This window comes from Sinohyriopsis cumingii, chromosome 13 (genome assembly GCF_028554795.1).
Source record: "Sinohyriopsis cumingii isolate HCF-2022 chromosome 13, ASM2855479v2, whole genome shotgun sequence".
NCBI lineage: Eukaryota > Metazoa > Mollusca > Bivalvia > Unionida > Unionidae > Sinohyriopsis > Sinohyriopsis cumingii.
In genome coordinates this window covers 31,568,706-31,595,442 of record NC_142973.1, presented here as the reverse complement: position 1 = coordinate 31,595,442, position 26,737 = coordinate 31,568,706, and the positions used below count along the sequence as shown (strand labels likewise).

The following is a 26,737-nucleotide window of genomic DNA, read 5'->3' as shown; positions in this document are numbered from 1 at the left end:
TTCATGTTTTTTTCCAAGCTTTTTCTGCACAGCAGATCTGGCTAACATAGTACATCATTTTTTGTCGTATGGAATCGCTTTCTCAATAGATGGATGTTTATTAAAGCCCCCAATGGTGGTGTGTTCATGGTAAAAGGCGCAGCCACACAAAATATTCAGTTAAAACTACGCACATTATTTGTTAAAATTACCCCATGATGCACGTAATATTTTCATTGTTATTATTCCAGGTCATCCATTACAAATCAAGACCAATCTGGAGGGCACACATTCATATTTTGTTGTAATTGTGGAACTGACACAGAACGTTAGGAAAACAAATTACCTTTACCTGACTGCTTGAGAGTTATATGCATTACATGAAAATCGCATCTATATAGTACATTTTAGAAATGGTTTTAATTAACAAAATAGAAATTTCTTCTTTAGACTGAACGGGTAATAATTTATTCTTGCCTTGACTTTATTAAGGAGGAACTCAACATGACAGTGATGAACGATCTAGAATTCGGCCACACTTCCATACATTTTTTTGGCTCTATACATATACCTTTTATCAATAGTTTTACACAACAATAATCTCAATGTATTTTGAAATATCAAACGTAAATAATAATAATAATAATAATAATCAAAGAAGATATTGTAACAATAAGCATCATATTTATTACCTATATTCACTTATAATGATTGTTTTGCGATGACAACACCCACTTATTGAGGTTTTTTACCATAGTAAAAAGAAATATGAAGTAAAACGAATGTGTGTATACCTTTGTGGAAAGTCATCTTTGCTCACACTAAAATCGCCTCTATACATGTGGTACGTCCTCATTCTCATTTCATCAGCGATTGCGGTGAGACAGTGAATTAAATGACTTCTAAAATTATTAAATTTCATTATAGCTTGAAACACACTTGCTAATAGTATCTCAGCCTCCTAATCAAGCCACCTAATCCCTGTTTTTAAAAGCCTAAGTTCCACTGGTGAAATATTAATCAGCTACAACTGTTAGTCCAAGATCTTAACGTATAGTAGTAGTACAACACACACCAGCACAATACCAAATTGGCAAGAACAATGATTTAAGTCCATCAGTACTGATAAAGGAAAGATTGTGAGATCTGGCTGCATTCGGGGTTAGGTTACCGTCTTACTCGCTTATAAGTCGAATCAAACTTGCCCCCCCCCCCCCCCCCCCCGAAAAAAAAAAGATTCTAATCTGCCATATCATAAAGCCTGCAGATCAGGGTCTATCTTGTTTGTTCAACTGATTACTCGTAACAAACTGCGCACACCCAGATCTGCCAGCACATTATGCGATAATCGGGTCACTGGTTGTCATCAGAGGGCTCACTCAAGTACCTTCCTCGATATAATATATCACAATATATGGTAATCGAGAAGGGCAAGTGGTTAAGCAGGCATTGGGTAATAAGTTGCTGAACCTAATAGCTAACCCAATCTGATCCATAGAGCCCTACGTGAAATAGTCACATGTGAGAAGAACACACGCGGATTAGTCACACTTGATAAGAATCTACATATAATAATTGCATTTGATAAGAACGCGGGATCAACCGCATTAAACGAGTTGTTTTTCTTGAGTTGTGACCAGTGTAAAATATATTTTAGTGTTGTAATTTTAAAATGAATATTTCATCATGAAATTCATATTAGTGACGTACAAAAATCGTGCTATAAAATATACTTACGCTCACACAATCATGTGATATAATTTGTTTTATGTAGCTTATATATAATATCTGATATATTCTAAGCTCCACATCAGAACGAAATCAATTATTAAGAAATACCAATAATTGCTAAGTATATATATATATATATATATATATATATATATATATATATATATATATATATATATATATATATATATATATATATATATCGTGAAAGTTACCTAAAGCAGAAAAGCCATTCGGGCAGACCATTTTGTCCAATTTATGCAGATGCTCAGTATAAAGATATTTAATTAGCATTCAAACTGCTTCATTGCTGCAAGATGATACCAGTTTGCGCAAGGTGATCAAGTTACAGAGAGAGAGAGAGAGAGAGAGAGAGAGCGAGTAACCTTTCTCTCAACTTCCAATGTCCTAACCCATTAAGTCATGTGATCATCACTCACAAGGAATGGTACAAAGTCGTAGGAAGGTAATAAAGGTGCATGACAAGTCACAGCTAAACACGCTAAAATGTATCACTTGGCTCCATACACAAACCTATTTCATTTTTAAACGATAGTGACAGACATAAAATTAAACTTATAAAGTGGCATCTTTATGACAGACGGAGATATATGGATACATGATTGTATGAAAGAACTTCATATAAAATAACAACAATATAATCGAACAGGTTGTGTGTATATATCGTGAAAGCAAACCTCTTCATTAATTTTGCTCCAGTCGTTTTCGATCTTCAAATGCAGGATCTGGTCACATGACATGTGTGGTGTATCAGTAGCCACACAGGAACCTGTCTTTAGACCCCCTTGTGGTTCATTTTTCTTGCATTCCGATTCCAGGTCAAACGTTCCGCCGTTACTTGCTGCTGCTTTCAGACCATTTGCGATTACTCCTCTTAAATCAGGAAATGACGTGGTAGGATTCACGATGATGTCCGCCTATTAGAGGCAGAATGTAAAAATGGTTTGGTTTTAACTGTCAAAAGAATAATAAAGTCTTGTTGCCTGCGTTACGAAGGACTGCATTATAAAGCAGATAGTGGTGTTACAGTATCACTGTTGTCATTTACCTATATCATAACTTAGTATATCATGTTGATTACCTTACGAAAAAAAAAAACCAACAGATACAAACATTTAATAATACGTTTGTTACAGGGACATAAATTCCAGAATCTTTGGTATGTTATGGTATGTTAATGGAGAGATAAAAGCAATGTGATGATTTAGACTTTACTGATTTGTACTTTTGTAAAGGTCTGGGATGGGTGTTAGGTGGGATTAGGGAGATGGAATATGATATGCCAGACTTATTTTTATGAGAACACATCTTTCTCTAACGTGTTTATTTATGAAACTTCGTCTTGGTTGTCAACATCTTTACTAGCCAAGGAGCAGCAGAGAGGGTCTCTGCTGCTCAAGGTTTCGATATTATAACCCTATCTATACCTTGACGGATCGAACAGATAATGATTTGTCCTAGCGAAATCTGTTGAATTTTTAGTTACCTTCCTTAGTATGTAATGCCAACTAACCAACAGCGTGTAACAGTGGTGCATTGAACATCCGCCGAAACTTGTGGAGACAATTAACTTCAAAACGATACTTTGTGAGTTTAACAACGAAAGTATAAGGTGAAAGTGAAAGGTAATTGTACAAACACGGACCAGCAGTGGAAAATTGCATGTTTATCAGTGAACAATTTCTTTTTTATCAGTTCATTTAAGTTGTGTTCTCCCCTTGTATCGATCATTTAGGAACAGTGTTCAAATCTGAATAAATTAGTTTGATTGGATACGGTGGCTTTGCCGCCGCATCCAATGAAATTCACAGACACAAGGCAAGGAAATATCTGCTCAATACGCCAAGGTGTAGATAGGGTTATTATATCGGAACTTTGGAGAGCGAAGATGGGTTGTGAAAGGCTTTAGGCTTGTGTTGCATCCTGTCTTATGAAACCATTAACGTTTGGTTCACGTGGAACTCAATCGTAAACGTCATCAGTTATTACATTCAATCTTATTTAAAACGCTTATAGATGTTCCTTAATTTGCTGCATCAAAATCAGTAATTTGTAGTTAACATTATTTCAGTTTAGTATATATATTTGTAACGTTTTCTTAAATCTTTTGGAGTTTGCGTTATCAAAATACATTTATCCCTCGTTTCATCGCATCTTAAATAGCTCAGATATATAATGAATACACTGACTTACCCCATCAAAATCAGAATGCATGTATAAACTCTCAAGATTAGAAATATGATGTTGGTATGTATATTTTAATTTGACAATTCGCTGCTTTCATCTCTAAAACCGTTATAGGGCATAATTACAGTACACCAATGGTCACGATGTACCCAGGAGACGATGAAATAGAGAAAACAAAGAAAATTATATTTGTATATTACACGTTGCTGTATGTTTTGGTGCTGGTTAGAACACGAAATAGAAATCTGCTGCACAATACAGATAACTGCGTTGCTCTTTTCAGCATGATAGGGGTCTAAGATTTCATGTAGAAACATTATTCTGTAAAGCCTCTAGTTTGCCAAATCCCGTCCCTTGTACAGAAGAATGACAAATACTTTTTAAGGACCCCACCCCCTTTGTTTTCTTTTCTCACCTTTTCTTTTAATTCTCTTTTAAGATATGTAAAAGGTCACGATCCTATGGCCGCAGATATATTTGTAAGTTTGGGCATGTGCATGCAATTGTTCTTAAAATGGGGGTGCACTGAAGACATTATGAACCAATTAGAGAGTGGCCGGTGTAAAGTGAAGTTATTTACATTTGCAAGATGCACAATGAAGAGAAAGTTGGTATACCTCTGTGTCGCTTTCATGTACTGTGGCTGCAATTTCTTTGGACACTGTACTTGTGGAAATTGTACATGATCTAAGCACACAGCTAACTAAAATGAATGCTCCCTTGTGCTAAAAAAATCAGCTTGAATTAGTCTAAAGTACACTGTGTTTAGCAGCTCTTAAAATAGGGAAAATCAATTTTGCAAGACTAGACAATACTAGTTTCTGAAAGTGCAATGAATAAATTAACAAATATATAAAAAGTAAAAAAGTTATTGGCTCTTTTTATACAAGTTACCTCTTAAGTCCAGGAAGTGAAAATGACCAAACGCAGCAAGCAGTTTTTTTTGAAAGGTGCGCATCTGAAGTAAGGCTAGGATGTATACTCTATAACCGATATTACAGCCGTCAATCATACACCAACATGAAGGGTATTAAAAGTTCTTTGAACGGTACATAAGATATACAAGGTCTTTTATAAAAATTCAGTTAAACCAGTGAGCGAAACTGGTGATATTGTTTTTCTGTAAAAATCTAACCCTATGCAAAATACAAAACTGTCGAGCGACACATAAAATTCCAGGGAAAATTTTTTTCCTCATGTGCAGTAATTGTTTATTTTCCATATGCGCAATGTCAAAAGGAAAATAACAAAGAAATCTACAATTTTACGCGTGTGCACAATGAAAACGTTGCACATGTGTATTTCGTTAAAATTTTATCTACAGTTCTGTATTTTGCATAGGGTTAGATTTTTAAAGAAAAATAATATCACCGGTTTTCCGCACTGGTTATACTGAATATTTATAAAAGACCTTGTATATCCAATAATGCCCCTCATCCTTCACAAATGCTATAATGAGGGGTTCATTTTCTTAAAAAGTCACATTAAAAAAAACCCAACTTAATTTCTAAATCCACATTTAAAAATGTCCCGATTTTAAATGCTAAACCAAACAAAGACCTAAAATAAAAAAGAACTGGCACAATTTTGTCTACATATTATCGAATCGGATATTTGATAACTGAATGGGGTGGATACAGTATTTCTTCTCATAAAGTTTGTTATATCATCAATAGTAGGAGGTAACAAACATGAATCAAAATATTCCACTCTTCCAATGAGTTGATGACCGATGTCTGTGATAATATAAGCTCGAACTCTTTGGATTTTGGAGTTAATCTTTACAGCAAACCACAAGGCTCCAGTGAACTGTGTACGAATCCTTTTTCATTATTCAGTTAAGTTCTCAGGTATTACTTTTATTTTCTTCTCATAGGTAATGATGAACATGATTTAACACATTACTTGTTCTTTAAGCAGGCGTATAAAGTAAGTCGAAAAGCAGGAAGCATCAGTACTCTGTTGAATTTCATCTCCTATTGAGGCAGTCGAGGTATTCAATGGTCTATCAAGTCTTTATACCCACTTTCAATATGTTCTCGACCAACTTCTTTATTTGGCTAGGCCGATCGATGTAACAACCATAACAATATTCTCTGACCAGGAGCTAGAAGTCATGTGGCAATGACGAAGGTTTGACTTCCACTCGTTGAATGGTAAACTTGACTGTGCTTCTGGTCAGAGTATACTTGATATCGGTTCCTTCTTAAGGTAAGACTTCGACACGTTGCACGTAGAATTCTTTCGATTTAGTCTCCGACGTACAGCCTCGCTATTGAACAGATACTTATCCTTCAACGACAGGTGTAAGTGTAAATGATCTGTTATGTTTGATTTTCGTTTCAAATCTGCGTCGCATGCTGTTGACTTTTACCCGTAACTGAATATATTCTTAGTTAGGTTCGGTAAATATAAATATCAATGCTGCTGTGGACGAGCTTGCTGATTAGTTTAAAACGCCACCGCGTTGAACAACAAATGTTAAAATTTATGACGGGAGCCACTCTAGTTTCCACGCCTGGATTGGTGTTGTCAATTTTGATGACTTTCACTTTTAAATACAGGTAAGCTATTATTCAGAGCGATGTAGTCTCCGATTGCACATTTTGATTTCAAACTCATTGGGAGCTGACACTGTAATGGAAAACACTGGATAGAATATTACCCACTGACATTTGTGCCTAGCTATCATCGTAGGTGGCATGATAAAAAGGTCTATCTCTTTCTTGGAACGTTCACAATTATCTTGGGACTAAAGTTTTATTAGTAAAAATCTTTCAAATATATGATTTTATTTCTTCTCCTGTTCTATTTCTTGCCTTGCGATTTTAATAGTCTTCTACATCTACTGATGCATTGTCTCTGCTGTTGCATGTAAGATGATTTAATTGCTTCGACAGGAGACGGAAATGAATTTATGGATGTTTCTCGGGTCTAGCAAGCTCTTTTCCAGCATTCAGAGATGATCACTGAGACTCTGTCAATGAGGACGTTTAGGATGAATTATTTTCAACGAGTCAAGACAGCATTTTTCAAATCATGCAATTGGATTGGTAAGTTGCTTCAAGGCTAGAACCATCGGGACAATAGAGTTGTGTTGATTACACATTTGAGCAAAAATCAACGTATTGGAAAAATCAGTTGTTGTAATGATGCGGCAACACGTAATGGTACAAGTCCATCTGTGAAGACATTTATATTTGATTTATAGTTAGACGTCAATTTATTCTGCCATGGTGACTTGTTGGAGAGGCACATATACAGATCTATGGGTACAGCGAACATACCTTGATAGATTAGATTTATTTCCATTTGAATTGTCTCCTAGAGAGTCATGTGCCTTGCAACAAATATGTGTGCACTGGTCTGATCTTCACGCAAACTCTCACGAGGATTCCAAGGTTAGATATTCACCACATCCAGTCGACGCGTCTGAATTCTGGATCTCTTTTCAAACGTGTATTTAAGTCGTCTTCCCACATTTCCACCACGTGATATCGATAAGATTCCAGTCATTGGCGTGAATGGCGAGTCCCTTCATGCAGTTATTCCATCGATAAACCTTTATGAGAATTTTAAAATTTTCAGTCTGGTTAACACGTTTGACAATATACCACAGGCATCCATGAAATTCGTGCAATATATATTCCTAAATCCCAGCCATAGACGTTTGGGTCATAGCCAAGTAACACATGCAGTCTTTAAGCTGTACGGTTCCTATTTTCATGTAAATAATATTAGCACCATGTATAGGACTTGTTCAGGTTCAAATACTTTTCCTGGGACATGTTTCGAAATTAAATGGCTATAATTCTCCGAGAAACTGTGATCCACCACTTCTTTCCCTCACAGTCGTCATGTTTGGTACAGGTTCATTGAGCAAAATTAGGATGAGCATTTGATCCAGTAAATAATATTTCACTCTCAGATCTCAATTCTGAGAGCAAGCTATAGTTTCGTCAGTGATAAAATAATTGTTCATGAATGTATTCGTGACAAGCTCAATAGGTGACACAAAAGTGCGGAATGTGAATGCCAGTAACTTGAGAACATTGAAAGTAGAAAACGAGAAGGTTAAGCAAAATTCCCGTGCTTTTTCAGTGTTTCTGCTGTGGATTACCAGCTTTTCTTTTGGCTCCTTGACAGAGCGTTGAATGTGGAGCACTGATGATCACAATCGACGAGTTGATGACACACAGGTCATCGTTTCGTTTCTCTCCTTTCTTGGAAAATACGAAAGGCTTGCATTTTGGTATGAACATCCATCCATATTTTGGGGACGCTCTCAGTGAGTCACGAGCATTTTTCTTCTGTTGGAATACCTTTAGCTGATATCTACCTATCACGCTTGATTCAAAAATGCTCGTCTCATCTGCAGGTTCAACCGTTAATCGTTCATTTTACTCGAGGAACACAAGGTCTCGATGCTAAACTATCACGACACTGCACTTTACAGTGGCCACGTTGTTCCAATTTATCGAATCCTTCGTCATATATTCAAGAAATTCTTAGGTATTGGTAATGGAGATGAATAATTTGGTGCTGAAAGATACACATTTTCAGTCTGGAAAAATAGGAGATCTCAGCTAATCACTTGAGGGTAAACTTGCAAAGCATATCGAGGGGCTAACATACTCTACATTGCATGAGGTCCACATACGGTCCTGCTTTTTACGAAAGAGTCTTCTCTCCGCTGATTTGATTCGTCCAATGTTCTAATATTCGACAAGATCGCTTCCATTCTGGCGTACCTGTTTTCTCTGCAGGAACTCTAGCCAGCGCGAAAACTCGGACTAATTGGTGTATTAGTGGAGATGTTATCCACATAAAAACCTTTCGTCGTCCGCTGCCCAAAGGAGATGAAGCATTAGTGTTTCTTTTGATAATGTCAAATCCTCGTTCAATTGCTGTACGTGCGCAATTTAATCCATAATTTTGGAAGCGTGAATATGGTCGGTTTCCTAAACTCAACCCAGACATGGGTTTTCTAATTGCCAAGAGTGATAAAAGTCACAATAATTTTCAGTAACGAACATCATAATGAAAAAATCAGTTTTCCGTTGCAATGATGAGGCAGTGCTTAGTGGTACAAGTCCCTTTGTGAAGACGTTTACATTTGATTTGGAAGTTGGACGTCAAAGTGTTTGGTCAAGGGAGACTCGTTGGAAAGGCACATATACATACCCGTAGGTACACTTCGATACATTTTAATTCCATTTGGTTTTTCTCAGGGAGTCGTGTGCCTTGTACAAGAAATATGTTGCATTGGTCTGTTTGTTTGTTATCCCTCCTTGTAGTGGTGTGGATCTTTCATGACGGTGGACCTTTAAAGTTTTATTTGACTACTGTAAACTCTTGCAATATATATATATATATATATATATATATATATATATATATATATATATATATATATACACACACACACACACACACATACATACATACATGGTAGCTAGGCAAGGTTCCGATGTGTTAATTCGATCTGCACCTTGGCAGATCAATCGGATAATACAGTGCTTAGGGTTGTGAATTTTATAAGATGTGTAGGCAAGGCACTGCATCAAATCAAAATTAAGTCTCTCAAATTTGAACACTGTTCCCACATGACTGATACAAGGGAAGCACACAACTGGAATGGACTGATGAATAAGCAATTTTCCACTGCCGGTCCGTGTTTGTACAAATACATTGTTTCCCTCAAATACACAGGTAATGGGTTCTCCCAGGTACGCAGCCATACTTGCGATGTTAAACTTGCAAAGTATATGTTTGAAGTCAATTGCTTCCACCATTTTCGGCCAATATACAAAGTAACAATGTAACCTTGTTACACGCTACTGGCTAGTTTCCATTACATACTACGGAAGACAAGTAATGAAATCCAATAGATGTCGCTATGACAAAGCACTCAACTATCTAATCGAACCGCCAAGGTCTAGATAGGGTTAACACATCGGAACCTTGGCCAGCGAACATGTTTGGTGTAAGGATGATATTTTAAACCGTTGAAGATGGAAGAGTATCCAAATGATTACACTTCTGGTGAAAGATTCACAGAAAGTGATTCGCAAGTACAAGACGTTTAACAAAAGTCATTAAGAAATGTAACATTGATATAAGCCATGATACTTGTTATATCTGTCAAGGGAAAAGACACTAGATCGCAGAATATCGATTATGTTCAAAGCAAGGAAATGCAGGCCAGGGACAAAAATATAGATACCTGTGATGTCTGTCAAGCGAAATGATAGTTGTCTTCAAAGCATCCAGAACGTCGAAGGGAAGCGAAGGAAGAAACAAGGAGGAAAACGAATAGATTTCAAAACAAATAGAAGTACCCATTCCTTCTAGGAAATCTATTGCAAGACAATAAGAAGGACAAATGCACATTTTGTGAAATAATTGAATTTTTATTGCGATTCCTATTGAGAAATATACCAAAACATAAGGAAAATAAAAAATGCCTTGATCTGTTTAATAATAATAATAATAATAATAATAATAATAATTAACATTTCTCTATTCACAATGTTTGGGGATGGGGGATCTTTTTTGTAATTGGCAATGATTGCGCAAACTCTTAAAAGGACCGTTAGGTTTTGACAAAATCATTGACTTTCCGTCACCTGATGCAACCGTCGTAATCCTTTCCCTCGTTAGAGTCTCACAGCAGGTGTCGTTGCAGTTGCTACCGTATTGGTTATAAGTTAATGTCACGGAGGGTTTGGGAGTGTGGATATTTGTCTCTTATGCCTAATTAAATAAGTTCCACTCATGGTTCTCAGCGGTTTCAGCTCAGCCATAATGTCTTCTACATACTGACAGTTTGCGAAGCTCTGTTTTCATTAACTTCATTCTCCCTTTCTCTTGCTATAAGATAGTATGTTCACTTTATTGTTGTAAACATGTCTCTAGCTCTATTTTTTCTCTATTATGACAGACGTCGTAGAAAATTCCTGTGATGACGAATGTCCCTGAAAGCCGACTTCAAACACAATTAATTCCATGGAAATGAGGATGCCATAAGTTGATCATTAATAGCACCAGCAGAGGTTGGAAGACTGGTACAATACTCATTTTCAGTAACTCTCCAAGACATGCCTTTGTTCTAAACTTAGCTTAGGGTACTGTATTAGAACTTCCCAACACTCTGATGAAGTTAATCTAATCTCATAAACGCTCTATAGTGACCGTGTGTGTGTGTGTGTGCGTGTGTGTGTGTGTGTGTGTGTGTGTGTGTGAGAGAGAGAGAGAGAGAGAGAGGTCACATCTCCCCCTGATTCTAATTGGTGGATACAAAACACGCCATTGCTCAGTTATGTGACATGGACTCTGATTATATGAGTACGATTTTCATTTACGATCCGTGGCCAGTCCGTATTAAGCAGTTCGTTCGCTTGTTGTTTCTTCCAAGTCAATAATGATGTGGACTAGTGTGAAATGTTCGACCATTATTTCTATCATGCTGCTTGATCTGAAGTATTCAGTGTTTTGTTTACATGCATGTTAAAATTTATTTGGTAATAAATTTTGTTAAAACCTCGCGTGCAAACTACTTCTGTGTATTTCGTTAAAACTTTCATTGCTCCTGCACCAAAAATTATGTTTATTTTGGCACTTACGCTAACTTTAGCGATCTACTTCTGGTCTTGCTTCAATGGCTGTTGACATACTTATATTACTGATACTGTTCGTTGTAACACTATGCAATATGTCACGTGCCTGTCACTCATTAAGTAAGCTGATGTCCATCTGACTCTGTAATATCAGATTCCCCTCATGGTGACATATTAATGTTAACCTTATGCAGATTTTTTTTTCATGTGTGTGTGTGTGGGTGGGATGGGGAAACACGTAGTGGTCAGCTATTACATTTTATGGATGTAGGCCAAAACATGTTTAGAGGTGAGGGTAGAGGCAACTGCCATAGTGACCCAATCAAAGATAGCCGAAGAGTCTATGTTTCTATTCCTCCGTGGTTGTCCCGCATCCCCCACAATAGCAGCACCCAAAAACCACTGACAGCATGTGTGCATTTTCAGAATTTTCATAAGGCACGCACGTCAACTAATTTAAAATTATCAGTCTAGGAAATACTGTTTTCAAACGCCTAGCTGACAGAATCAAAATATATAACACCCTCAGTTTGGCGTAAAGAAACAATAAACATGTTCGATCAAAATCCAAAACGAGTATCGTTACACACTCTAGTTACAACAGTCTTTCAAAATATATGTCCTAAGATGTAGAGCTGATTCGATTTTCGCCTCACTATTCTATTCTGAAATTTGTTTTTCATAAAATGTCTAATGAGAACTCATATGAACAAGCAGTGATAAAATATTTTAGCCGCTGAATACCATTGGTCGCCAGCTTAAATTTACAGAAGTTAAAATACATACATTTAAGACGACTATGCATATTATAATATTCTCAATTTCACAAGTGTTGGTTGCCATTATTAGGCAGCATTGTGGTATTACTTATGTTCAATTTTCTCAAAGACCAATACAAGATGTATTTATTACATCAGATACTATGCTTGACTCAATACTCTAGCAAATGATAGAAATGCAATTACTGATCCAACTAGAAGCAAAATACAAGAATGTATTAATTCAAACCAAATGTAGCTAATGTCATTCAAAAACAATTGTTTTAGCTATCTTATCAAACGGCAAACAAAGAAGGTAAACTTAACCTACAAAATGAGACAAAGAAGAATATATATTTAAGGTGAGGGTGTACCAGCAGCTGCAAAAAAATAAAAAATAGTAATATCACATTAACAGTGTGAAAACTCAAAACAAGCGTCAAACACTAAAAGATAATCTGACAAACATGACGTGTCTCTGCATGTTTTATTCCTTCTCTGAATATTTTACATTTAATATTTACATTTAATATTTTAAAAGATAAGAACACTTTAAATGCAAAGACATCCAAACTGTAGCTAAAGATGAGGTAAATAGACAATCAGTGCAATTATTACCTTTAACGGTGGTGTACAGTCCGACAATCTGGCCAAGTCTCCCCAGGCAATTATAATTTCTTTACCGTCCGGTAAATGTATTTTTCTAATACCTCTCCTCTGAACGATGGTCTGCCACCCTTCTCTGTGATTCTTTTTGGGATTTTGCGCAAGTGCTGAATGAAGCAAATCATTCCATTGCTTAATATTAAACGTCTTCCAAGACATCACGGCATAAATCAATCAAAGGTTTACATTATCTCATTTGAAGGGGTAACTGACTCGGAATGTAACCCTATACCCAATTGGCTTTAATGAATAATATAATCTTGAGACAAAGCTGGCTTTGTGTTTTGAAAACGTTTTTAGCATGAAAAGTATTAAAGCTTTTATTCCTCCTATTTCACGTCCTCGTAATCTTACTTCCATGTCTCTTTGCTATGGCTACAAACTTCTCCATGTTCTTCGTCGTCCGACTAGCGTTTCTAGTATTCATACAAACAGAAAGTTGATGAAACATATCAACCTGTGCATTTTATAAGAACACATAAATTAAACACACATAAACATATTTTATCACACCAATTACCTATCTGCATCAACAATTAAACACATCTTAATTTGAAGATTTCCATTGGAACATAATACATATATACATTCAAAGAAATATAAACCAGTCCAAAATCAAAGGAAGTCAATCTTATACAAACCTTGCAATGTACCGATCGATTGATGTAACAACACTACACTTGTTTAAAATGAAATATATGTCCCCTTTCTTTGATAACCTTATTAATTAGTTCTAAATTTGGACAAATCACACTTACTTTTGCCAAACGTCAGATTTTGTCCCAGTGGAATGGAAAAACATTGAGATCCAAACATGTTCTCAGCCAATCTCTGAAATTGTTGAAGTTTAGTAGCGTCTGTATCACAAATGTAGATTTCACGGACAGATTTAAACCTTGTGGGACAATGCTTGATGATTGTATGCAAGAGTACCTGAAAAGGAAGAGGAATTGGCAATCCCTTGTCTGAGTTTCACTTCCGGTACGTAATACCTGACTGCTCATTTCTGTTTGAGTCTTTACATTTGCTATTTTAAACTTTACCAACAGTTTCTACTTAGACAACTGTAATCGTAATATATTTCAACAAAGTTTATTGTTTCTGTATATTCATCGGTAATTTCTACCCAGATCATTTTTTTTATAGAATATGTAACGAAAATATTTATTTGATTAATATTGGCAAGTTAGAAATAGTTGATGTTATAACACACATTATGAATTAATATAAGTATTTATGAGACCAGCATATCTTGTCAAAACTTTATACCAATGGAATCCATCGGAACCTTTCATTATGATTTTGTAACCCCAGGTACCATAAAATGAATGAAAATATAATAAATAATTACGAAATTATAACTTCAGCTATTGGTCAATTATCCCACATATGTGGATGAAAAAAAAATCAATTATTATCAAATATTATGATGAGTTGTTCTTCAACAGGACAGCGTCCATCATAACATGGTGAGCCTGGTTAATGGTCTGCTTCTTTTGGCTGGAATGACATAACACAATTCTGGACAAAGATAATGGATGCGTTTCTTAACAAGCAAAGTAGGAAATTCAACCAAGAAGTATTCAAATTAACAAACATTTTCTGTAAAAGAATTCATTGCTAAAGGTATTTTGTGACATCGAAGTTTTGCCTTTCGTCAGATAGCTATTGAAAAACACAACCTTTGTGTTTCTGGCAAGTAATGATAGAAAACAAATCATTCTTATATATGCGTCATTGTTTTGGAGAAAAAGTAGTAAATTGTGAACTTCGAATAGTAGGATCCTCAGACTAGAAAAACAACTTCCGCAAAACTTAAAACAGATTTGCAGACAACCTACAAAGTAATAACATTACTATGCAGGAAAGATTCGATATAACTTAATTGGCATTTCTTTTCATTGATGTCAAAATACATACTGCATACAGATTGTTAACGTACGATTCATTCAAAACATTGTGTTGTCTTACAAATTTCGTATTAGCATCTAAATCGACAATAGTTGTAAAACAGGGTAAACAAATTATTATGTAATTGTAACAGTAACAGCTTCAAACTCGTTTGCTCTAATTTCGTAATCTAATATAGATAACACGGCCAATAAACCTGGAGCGAAAATCATTGTCGAGTCGTACTTCCATATGCGGTCAATTTCACATATAACGAGATCTGATATAGCCAGAAATTGCGTTTTGCAAGCATTCATTTCCAGGCAAACGGAGATGACATTTTTAGACTGTTTCTATAATAAGATTATTCTCTTACGAGTTTGACAATATACGTCTCCTTCACTCATGCATGGGCCAGCGAAGAGCTGTCTTACGAAATGACGTTAATATCAGTAGTCAAACATCACCAAAATGTTATCTTTTCATAGTAATATTTCGTATGTATTTGGCGCATTTTTGAAATGTCAGATGCGGGCATGACAAATTCTTCTGATGTCTTCGAAGTTTTAGATAAAATGAATATGGAGCGAGAGCTGAAAATTGCAACAGCTCTGCTTCTCTCCTTGAAATCTGATGCATGATACGTATGTTTTATAATGTAGATTACTGAGTGTTTTTTCTGTCTACGGTATATCATATTCCACAATGGAAATTGGTTTTCCCAATTTCGTAAAAGAATATTATCAAAGATTTAACTTCGTACAAAACTGTATCGTTATATTTTTATGAAGCTAACTTTTCTGTTAATTTACAACTTTTCCCCTCAAAAATCAAACATTTATGGATTTAACTGAATGTAGCAGGGCAAACAAATTATCTAGTTTATCAGGACAATGCCGTTGATATCTAGTCTTAGAAATTTCATCCGTTCACATACCATAACAACTTTTACAAGTATAAAAGTGATTATATATTTTGTGCGACTTTATTCTGAATCAACAAATTTTTAGAATGATGCCCTCAAATCGTTCTTCAGTTAGCATAACGCATTCATGCAAGCAATATAAACATTTATTTCACAACCGTGTCTTGGACATTATATCTCTTTCATTCGTCATCCTTCTCAGTTATCCAATCAAATCTCATTTCTTAAATTTATAACATTTACCAACTAAATTTTAATCTATGAGAAGAGCCTTTCTTAAGTATTTGTTTTCAAAAATAGTGATGAAGATGATGATGATTACGACGACGACGACGATCATGATGATAATTACAACAAAAACAATAATAGCATAGAAATAACAATCAACATTATTATTATTATTATTATTATTATTATTATTACCATCATCAATTTCCTCATCATTATCATTTTGATTTAGACATAATGCTCATATTAATTGAAGAAACACAAACAAATGCCACGCAGTGTCTTTTATCATGTAAATTTTCTTACCTAAACTACGAAAGCAAACCGTTGTGATAAATTATGTGCAACAGCTCAATTTAGACAGCATAGGGAGAATGCCCAAGTTGAGCCACACTTGAAGAGCGAGAGTTTGCTGAATTTTGTTGATTACTATTTATAAAAATAATTTTGCCGCACTGTTAACTACTGCCGGGATATGTAGGTTACCAACCGTATCCGCCTAATTGGATGACTATACTTTATATTAGCTAGGAACGTCTAGATGTTTATGTTTCGAGTAAATACATAGTACATGGATAGGGATGTACTTTACTACTCAGGGCCCCAAGAAGGCGTTCGATAACATTCATCTGAAATTTGTTATCATATACCAGCCTCTAAATTGCTCTGTTATTCTCATCTTTTAGTTACTTAAGTGCTAAGCCTGAATGAATCTATTATGGAGCTATTCATTCATATATATTGTCAAAAATTATGTGTACCAAAAGCTAGCAAAACCTATTCATTGACTTTAATAAGAGGGTTGCAATCAGAGGCACATCCTCATGTAACAATATTTAGGGAGCCCCACCAATCCTCATGTAACAACATTTAGGGAACCCCACCAATACTCATGTAACAACATTTAGGGAATCCCACCAATACTCATGTAACAACATTTAGAGAGCCCCATTAATCCTCATATAATAACATTTAGTGAGCCCCACCAATCCACGTCCAGATCCGTTTGTTGGATAGATGGCCCTTCCAGGCAAATTCACTAGTTGATTACTGAACATCAGTCCTTCTTCCGGACGGAGGATGGGTGAAACTCGCTCAATTTATCGTAGATTCGAAACAAAACGACAAGACGGAACAAAGTGTATACTCTATGCATTTAATTATGTTAGTATACGGGTACTTATCTACTGAATAATCACACTTATGATTTACCTTATGTGGGTCTGATATAGCCAAGTTTATTCTGTCTATAATGTGACTGGACAATCAAATAAATATAATCTACTGTGACTTGAACTATTATACTATGACTAAAACTCTTCAAAGCAATGTATGAAAATACATTTCAAATCAAATCCGCTGGCCCATAACAGATACTGCATCATCAAATTACTGTATTTTATTTTCAATCTACTTTCAGGCCAAATTAAATTTATATACGTAATCAAAAACTTTTTAAGAATGATCATATTGAAATATCAATATAATTGATTTAAAAGCTAGGATATACCAGAGTAAGGTTTTGTATGTAATCAATTAATTGGGAGATAATGAATTCATCAAAGAAACTGTAGCTTTCGCTTGAAATTGTCTTAACTAAAAAGAAGGCTTTTTGTATACTTCCTTGTAATCAAAGGGCAGGAATTTACTAGAACCAAAAATGTTCTTACCCCAGAGAATCTTCTGATGGAATATCCAAACGACACCCGACAAATTGTAAAGACCTTACAGTGCAAATAGGGTTTATTCAGGTACAGAATTTGTACCACCGACTTGACTGCAGTTGTGAAGAGCATTTTGAAGTTCTAATAGACAAATCTTTAAAATTCGGATTATGAAAAATGGTAAGAAAATATGGAAAGGTTGGTCTATGTTAGCATTGATAAAGTATAATTGTTTTAGATTTGAGTATCCACGGACCTGATGCTGCTTTTTCGAAGGATCAAATAAGTGGCAAATGATAAAGATATTGTGTGTTTCGATCAAATGCCATCAGAGCGCAGCCATGCCATGGAAAATGCATCTTCGCACAAATCGAAGAAAGGACAAAATAATTCGCTGCACTTTATTTTTTTTAAAATACCTATTACACTTATACGATTTCTGTGAATAATAGTGCATGATGTAATATCTTTCGACATTATGTCCATTTTTGTTGTTTGATTATCCTCATAGGTACTAATATATTAATTCACATAATCTAATGAGGATATATAGTGTCCAAAAGCTATATATTATATGGGAATAAAAGATATTATTTCAAATTGTACCTTTGTTTATAACCAAAAGAGGGGTCCCAGTTTTATTTACAATTAATCGGGAGATATACATTTCTTTATTCCAATGTATTTGGAGAAGAAAAGCATGATTCTAAAGTTAAAACCAGTTAATACCTGCAAGATGGCTGAAATATAAATGATGCAAATGAAGTCCGAGATACACACAGTGACGTGATTTTGATAAACTCAACCAGTTTCCATCATTTGTTATCTTGAGAGCCACTTAATAGTCCATAGTACCTTTACATTGTCGCATCCACTATAAGTACCAGCAAGGGCAGTGAAACCTAGCAATGTGAAATGTGTAAGTGAATATGTAATTGAGAGACGAATAATTCACCAAAGGAATTGTAGATTTCATTTGAAATTACCTAAAAAGGAAAATTTATTTTATGTTCTTCCTTGTACTCAAGGGGCAGGAATTTATAAAAACCAAAGTTCTCTTACCCCAGAGGCTCTTATGACTGGATACCCAAACAATGTCCTACATGCAACCATTGGCATTGCAATGGACCGGAGTGACTCTGACTCAGCCGTTGAGAGAATTTTCTCGATAGTTTTCTCCAATGTTTTGTCCTCGTTTTCTGTCCCACCTCGCCATTTTGGTGTTACAGCATGCAGGATCTTTAAACATGGAAGTTTTCCTGAACCAGTGACGAACACTTCACCTTCAGTCAAATCTCCGTTTGTTTTAATATAATGAGCAATTTCTCTCTCAACAGCTTCTCCACCTGTAGCGAAACAATGCAATTCAGATACTACCTGACAGTAATGACTAACTTTGACCATTTGGCAGTTCCTAAACACAAATTATATTTGTCAAAGAAATTTCTAATGACCCAAAAATCGTTATTCAACATATTGCTCAAAATAAGCGCAAAAATGTCACACGATCAGATTTCAGACTGCGAGGACAGTGTAAAGAACGTATTCCAAAACTGTCTTAAGCGTGCTATCAGGCTAGTTCCTAGAGTAGAGACTGTTTGGGTATAACTTGTTCGAGTTTAACGAGTAGAACATGGAATAGTGTTCTTCTCTTAAATATTTTTCCAATAAAATAGTTTGTATTCCTTGATTGAAATTATTTTATTTTTCTAAGACACTGTACAAAGAAAATTGACTCTGATTCTGGGATGGGTAGAAAAAACTTTATCATTTGAACACTTTATTCATCCGATGACCTAATGCCTTTTCTGTTGAATCCCAATATAAATGTTAGATTTTGTCATAGTTCATAATCGATTATAATTCCTTTTTGATCATGTATAACTTACCGTTGTTAAACTGTTCAAGGTCTTCATTCACCTCATTAACTACAGCATCCACAGGCTGCTTATACAGGTCCAAAACTCCTATGCTTATGGCTTGGCCTACTTCAGTCAGTGCTATTGCACGAATCTTCTGCTTTTGAAAGTCATCTTTTCCAAGGACCTTCAAATGACAATTAGTTACCACAGACTCCATGTTTTTCCCCGCACCACTAGTGAAATATTTATGTATTCCTTTGCGCTCAATTGGCCGCCACGTAACTATAACTTTAGAAGCTAGCATGTGCAGTACCTCCGTACATTTCGACAGAACATTTTGATTACCTGTTATGTAGAATTTACTGTCATTGAACTTCAAGTCCATACTATTTACACCAGCATTTTGAAGATCTTGCTCAATCTGCGACTTCATTACTTCATTCATGTAATCGGCTATTGCTGGCTTCATGGAAACTTCAGTAGTGCAAATGATGTGGACGTTAATGAAGTCCTGGACCTTGTGTCTACATTCAGACATCAAGTCTTTCCTACACGTGATTCTAACATGCTTTGAGTCTTCCAAAAGCTTAACTTGCGCAAACGGTTCTAAGGAGTCTTCGATATGTCCGATTTCAGTCCTTAGGCACTTTAGTGATTCCTGGTCCATTTCGCCATCTATCGCAATGACATATGTTTCTAAAAGTCCAAATATCAGGTCCTTTATCTGGTTAAAAGTACCTTTCTGGCTATCTTCGTAGCAAATAAAGATTTGCTGATTAACACCATCAGAAACGATTTCCCAAGTGCCTCTGAGGTTTTTCTTTTCTATCTCACGGTTTCCTTGTTCGGTCAACTGAGGAGATTTTTCAGAATTTGGAGATAATCCACATTAGGTGGACAGCATGTCTTGTCTGCTAGTGACGCTAATTTTCTGGCAATTTCAGTCTTGGCTAACTGATTATTCTCTTTAAGGCCAATTAACTCAATGTTACCATCTTTCAAATTAATTATGAGTTTAACCTTAGTCTTAGATTCGATGTCATCCTTGTATCCAAGTACATTAAATGCTCTAAGTTTCTTCAGGTTAGATTCGTTGTAGTTGTCAGTAACAGATTCTTCTGGCGGTTCTTCAGATTCAACCTTAACTTTCAGTGATTTGAGAATAGTCTCGTCTGACTTCCTTGATACAAATTTAAAGGTACGGGGACTTGGATCCTCGTACAAACTTACAACCGGTGTCCCCCTGCAGAGTTCATCTTTCTTGTCCTGAAGATGCCTCCACTTCCTTTCGTCCTTTATTTCTAAGCTTTCCACACACAGCCGGTGAAGAAAGTCCCTATTGAATGCTTCCTCTACTCTTATCTTCCATCCTGGTTCAAATACTGCATCGCTGGTACAGGAACTGGTATCCAAATTAGGACAGAAAGTAAGTGAATTTACATTTTGATCTACTATTCTAATCCGATGAGCTTTCTGGAAATCTCCAAATTCTTTCTCCATCTTTTCAAGGATAAACTTCAACATATGTTCATCCATTTCTTTCAGTACCAGTTCCTCTGATATTAGATCAATTGGTCTATCTTCTAAGTTTACTGCTATCCCCAAATGCTCGTAATACGGGAAAATGTGAGTCTTCTTTCCTGCTACTATGTGTTGTTTACCACAAACTCTATTGACCACTGTGAAAAAATAGAGGTCTCGGTAAAAATACAGACCATACAATGAATGCAAAGTTCTTCTAAATTCGAATCGTAATATATGTGGAAATGTGTAGCTAAAAGTATAAATAAATTATCTATCTATCTATCTATCTATCTATCTATCTATCTCTCTCTCTCTCTCTCTCTCTCTCTCTCTCTCTCTCTCTCTCTCTATATATATATATATATATATATATATATATATATATATATATATATATATATATATATATGCTTCGTGTTGGATAAATAGCAGAAATTCTGTTTTTTCATGTTCACATCTGATACAGTTTTTCCAAAAAATATGTATGTCGAATAAAATCATTCCTTTGGTCTGTGGCGCACTGCTTCACAAAGTTTGGGAACTTATCTTACAACATTGCCGATATGATATTTAGATAATGAGAATGTACTTTTGTCGCCATCAACATTCCATAAATAAAATGATATCTAACAATCTTTACAACCTTTTCTTTGAGAAATATTGTTCGTTAGAGAGAAACGTAATGTCTGTAAAACATACAAACTACGGTGCAAAGAAGTACATAAGTGCCTAAAGCATAAAGGAAAATGTAACTCAAAGGTCAAAAAGAAGAATAAGCAACATTGATACAGACACAGACTGAACACCAAAAAAGAGATTGGATCACTGAACTTTAAAAGATGCTTGATTTTCATATAATATAAAAACTTGCATATGTCAATACACGAAGAGTGCTACCGTGGTGTCACCGAACGCTCTCAAATGACAACAGCCATTCGACAATTCAGTCACAATCCAATGCAATCAAAGGAATGAATGGATTTATATATGGAAAGATGAGCTCCATTTGTGGGACAGCACAGCGGAAGTTATGAGCTGGTTTTGTGCAAGTATATTTTCGAAAAGTTATATCCTTTACAAATCACTTTTGTGTAAAATTCCTGTGAAAACATAAAAAACTTAACTGTTTATGTTGTGCACATTTATTTCTTTTGATTCAGTCTAGGAGATTTGAGTGATTGAAGGCAACGAATCTAGTACGTTTCCTATGCTCGTTTGGTTTTGTTGTTGCAATTTGGACTGTATGTTATACCGGTTAAGATAATGCCATCAGGAATAAAAACGTATTCTGTTGCTTAGCAACTTTCAAGCTCTTTCGTATACCAACATACTGGTTGGAACGGATGTTCTTCGTCGGTGACTGTGCTCGATAATATAGTTCTCTCTTTCCCATATATATATATATGTGTGTGTGTGTGTGTGCGCATGCATGCGTGCATGCGTGTGACACTGCGTACGTGAGGCAGTTATGTGGGATATAACTATTACATTAATTTGCTACTGTCGATATAGTCATTATGATTATGACGTCACGAACATCCGCAATGTTTTATGCGTTTTAGCATTAAAAAGAATTTTTTTGCCAACCTATCAAAAGTAATCCTTTATTAAAACATTGATTTTGTAGTAAACTAATTTGTTATGCTCTATCCACAAATGTGCAAACTAACAGAAAATACTCTATCCCGAAAGCTATACCTATAGCGATGATTCTCCATTTGTTTTTCCAGCACTTTTTTCTATTAAGAAATTAGAGAATAAATCTATAATAGACATTGATATGAAAGAGTGAAATCTGGGGTCAAACTTTGCTGACAGGATCTCAGAGAAGTCTCATTCCTGCCTACAAATTCTAACCTTCATGTGGGATTTTCCAATTCTACACCTATAACTATGATGGATTTTCTTATTATTTTGATCGTATGTCTGCATGTTTGCATAATTTGCATAAGTCGAACCTGGATGAGCTAATGGGTGTTGAGTTGATCTCCAGTTTCGTTTAAATTTATATAATAATCCCTCCCGGATTCATACGTTTACAGTTAGCTTCGACATGTTTGCTTGGAAGGATATACCTCAAAGTCCCATACAATGTGATGATTTGCCAATGTTTTGTGGCAATTACTTTTGCATATTATCTGGTCGTCACTGTTTCCTCTTTTATCCTCTGTATTGCTTAACAGACAGGTTTTGGTCATTGCTCGAAAGTGAAAGATGCCAACAAAGTTATTTTGTCCTTTTATCTCATGCCCCGTCGACGGAAAGGATCCTGCGTATTCAACTTGCTGGACTGAAATGGATATCTTGGATGTGGTGTTTAGGTTGACAGCTTGATGTGAGAAGGTACTGGTTTTTGTCTCTTGCTGTAGAATATACAGCCACATGAAGTTTATAGTTGACGACTGTTGTTATTGCTGTTATCATTGTGTCTAGAACACTCGATTAGTAAAACAAACTTTCGTTGTGTTTTAATAGTGTCATGAAAGTGCAACGTTGGATATAATCTAGAGGGATTGTACTTAATATTATCACCTAGTGAATGTTATATTTATAGTGAACCATGTATTTCTTATTCCTGGACTTTTTTTCCATCTTTTTCCTTTAAATGTATTTACGAAGAGTATTCGCAAGTGGGCAAAAATTACATACGACATAATGCTCAGTGCGGTAATTCGCATGTGACTAATATTTAGATCTCTTCGTGCAATAAATTAATCAAATTGCAAACGTCCCAGGTAAACTGTACGCAAACGTCACAGTTAAACCGATAGCATATGTTACAGTTAAACCGATGTGTTTACCAACAGATGGAAATATTGGCGTTTGTCTTTAACTTTTTTTTACCAGTGACATTTCCATTAGCATCTATTTGTGTGCTCGCAAGTACATATTGCTTCTTTTTGCGGTTAAACCAGACAAAATTTCCTTAAATTATAGCATATCAGATGACTCACAAAACTGTGTTCCCAACAAAAACGATACAATAGTTACGTGTCATTAATAAGGTGAGTTTAATTCAAATGCTGGACAAAAAACATAATAGGCTATATCGTAGAACATGCAATGTATTTTAAATCACCTTCAACCTGCATTCAAAACGTCCTCTTCTAAAAAGCATAGAGAAACTGCAAGATATGCCCTAGAAGATAGCATTCCACAATATATCAAAAGAATTGCCCAGACATTTCACCAGGAAATAATTCAAGAATGGAAACAATGCAATACGTAGGAGAAATATGAAAAAGAAAAACTGCGATAATCTTTTAAAATACGAAAACGGAGAGAAACAATTTTTGAGGACCGAAGGACTACGAATCAGAGCGACACCCTATTATATCATCAACAATACCGGGGAAAACACAACACTACTTGACTCCTCCAATACCCATCACTGACAAACCATGCAGAACAAGTGCACTCATAATCAGTGATAATGTTATTTTCTACATAATTCCGGGTGAAACTCTGTAATAGTTTGTCTCTTTATACACAGAGACAATATCGGGTAGTGTGTTAGCGAGACGGAAAAGTTAAATAGAAGGATGAAAGACCTAATTGGCAACTATTTTGTTCTTTTTTTTTCTAGTTTAGACCTATTCATTTTTCTGTATGTTTTTGTTATTCTGTGCCACAATATATATTGTTTCTACGCATGCCACTCTGTGTGTATGTTCTTTATCTTACCATGAGGAATATATTCCATGGTGTCGATACATCGATCTGTGTGTGTGTGTGTGATTTGGACTTTTTAACGTAGCTTTAACAATTTGTCAGTCATATCGCTACGATGTCTGCAGTGTGGCAGTTCATAGTGATGTCTGAGACTGGGGCCATCGTGCCGCAGACATGTAGCATGATGTCCCACCAGGCCGACCAGTCCTAACACTAACTTCTTAATGCTGAGCGCAAAGCGCGGGCAGGTGATAGTACCATTTTTGTCTTTGGCATAGCTCGGCCCACGACCTACCGCATCCGAAGCGGACGCTCTAACAACTAGGCCACCGTACCGGTTGATACTTCGATAACGATTGTTTTCTTCACGCGCCTTTTTCCAACTTTTGTATCATTATATAATATTTATGCCGTGGGTTTGCAATCCCACTTCGTCTTTTTCAAACCGTTTGGGAATCGGGCGTCAAAGTCTAGTTAATTATAAGTACATTTTGTTTCTTTATATATATATATATATATATATATATATATATATATATATATATATATATATATATATATATAATATCGGGGACTTACAAATCCACTTGCCCGACTAACGGTACATGCCTGAAATTTGGGTCGGGAAAACTCAAAGTTGTAATGCATTAGACCGACGTATCGACACAATAGAGGGATACAAGATAAAATAAAGTATCTTGATCGTCGGTGTTTGGATAAATTACAGTAAACATGTGTAAGCTAACTGACCGACAAAGAGTATGTTCAGTTTTTGTTGCTTTATCGTCTGCAAGTTCGATACCCCACGATCTCGCCATAATACATGTACATATATCAACACTTATATTTAGCGTTTCTGTTTAGCACACTCTTCTCCTGCTTACCAGGCAAAAGTTTTCTTTTATCTATTGTATCTGTCATTTCCAACTTGTAATCAATGTCAAGGCAAGTCTCGCATTGTCTCATACAGAAGACGTGATAATACTAATATATATTTTTTAAGAACATTTTGACGAATACGAAATAAATATCTATATTTTAATTGATCAGTTACACTGTCATCGTACTAATTGTACGTATTAGAGATTGACGACTTTCAGTTCTAAGTTAGCCTGGGACAGTCTGTCAGATATTTTCAAAGACCGTCTTGATGCATGTCGCCATTTTTAGGATGAGTGGATATTAATTGCTAAAATTACAGCTCATGATATTTCTTTGACAGGCGTGTGTGTGTGTGTGTGTGTGTGTGTGTGTGTGTGTGTGTGTGAAAATAAAGGCACGCGTCTCTAACGCTGTCATCTCAAAATTCTCCATACCTTTCGGATCTTTTAGGTCGATCAAGCAGTAACCATAGGTAGGATCAGGTGTTCCATAAAAGGCAGCAGCCTTTGTGCCTCCTGAATGTCCTTCATTCTTCAAGTATAATTGTACAACCCTCAAGTATTCTGTACCCTTTGGTATGTCTAGAACTTGTACTACGGTTGGCTCCTTAATTGTTTCGAATTTATACCGATGTACCTTTCTTTCTAAAAACTTCTCAAGGAACTTGGGATCTATAAATTATAGTAACACATTTTTCATGCATAAGTATTCACTCATTTATGCGGTAAAATGACTACACATATAAATAATTCATAAAAACCTACGTCAAAATAGAACCAGGTTAAACAAAACGGCATGCAGAACTATTTGAATATTCCAGATGTTTTGTTTTGTAGACTTTTATTCAGTGTAATTTGTATTAATCCCACATCTATAAGTGTAAATATTTTCGAACACATACCTAAATATTAGATTATCTTCAATTCTACAGACATTTCCGATTCCTAAAATTACGGTCTGTTTGTTCAACCTTATCGCATCACTAACCATTATTTCGTTGAACTTCCAATACAGTTCTCAAGTAATCCGCTTTATTTCGCTGTATATAGCATAAATAGAAAATCTCATATTGGTAATGATTTAATACTGAATTTAAGGAACGAGTTGAATAATATCCAGCTTTGAGAGC

General features: G+C 35.5%; 2 protein-coding genes across 2 annotated transcripts in view; both read right to left on the bottom strand.

The window, feature by feature from the left end:
* LOC149785146 (protein mono-ADP-ribosyltransferase PARP14-like) overlaps positions 1–20,366 on the bottom strand; it is a 66,457-nt gene extending 46,091 nt beyond the window's left edge. Inside the window, exons 1-5 of the mRNA XM_089978929.1 lie at positions 19,558–20,366; positions 18,731–19,014; positions 13,720–13,894; positions 12,914–13,068; positions 2,409–2,648 (exon numbers count right to left, since the gene is read on the bottom strand). Of these exons, the coding sequence (XP_089835055.1) occupies positions 2,409–2,648; positions 12,914–13,068; positions 13,720–13,894; positions 18,731–19,014; positions 19,558–20,197 (1,494 nt within the window). The 5' untranslated portion in view covers positions 20,198–20,366. The remainder of the gene's footprint in view (positions 1–2,408; positions 2,649–12,913; positions 13,069–13,719; positions 13,895–18,730; positions 19,015–19,557) is intronic.
* LOC149785145 (uncharacterized) overlaps positions 20,366–26,737 on the bottom strand; it is a 35,459-nt gene continuing 29,087 nt past the window's right edge. The window contains exons 4-5 of the mRNA XM_089978930.1: positions 26,043–26,279; positions 20,366–21,209 (exon numbers count right to left, since the gene is read on the bottom strand). Of these exons, the coding sequence (XP_089835056.1) occupies positions 20,380–21,209; positions 26,043–26,279 (1,067 nt within the window). The 3' untranslated portion in view covers positions 20,366–20,379. The remainder of the gene's footprint in view (positions 21,210–26,042; positions 26,280–26,737) is intronic.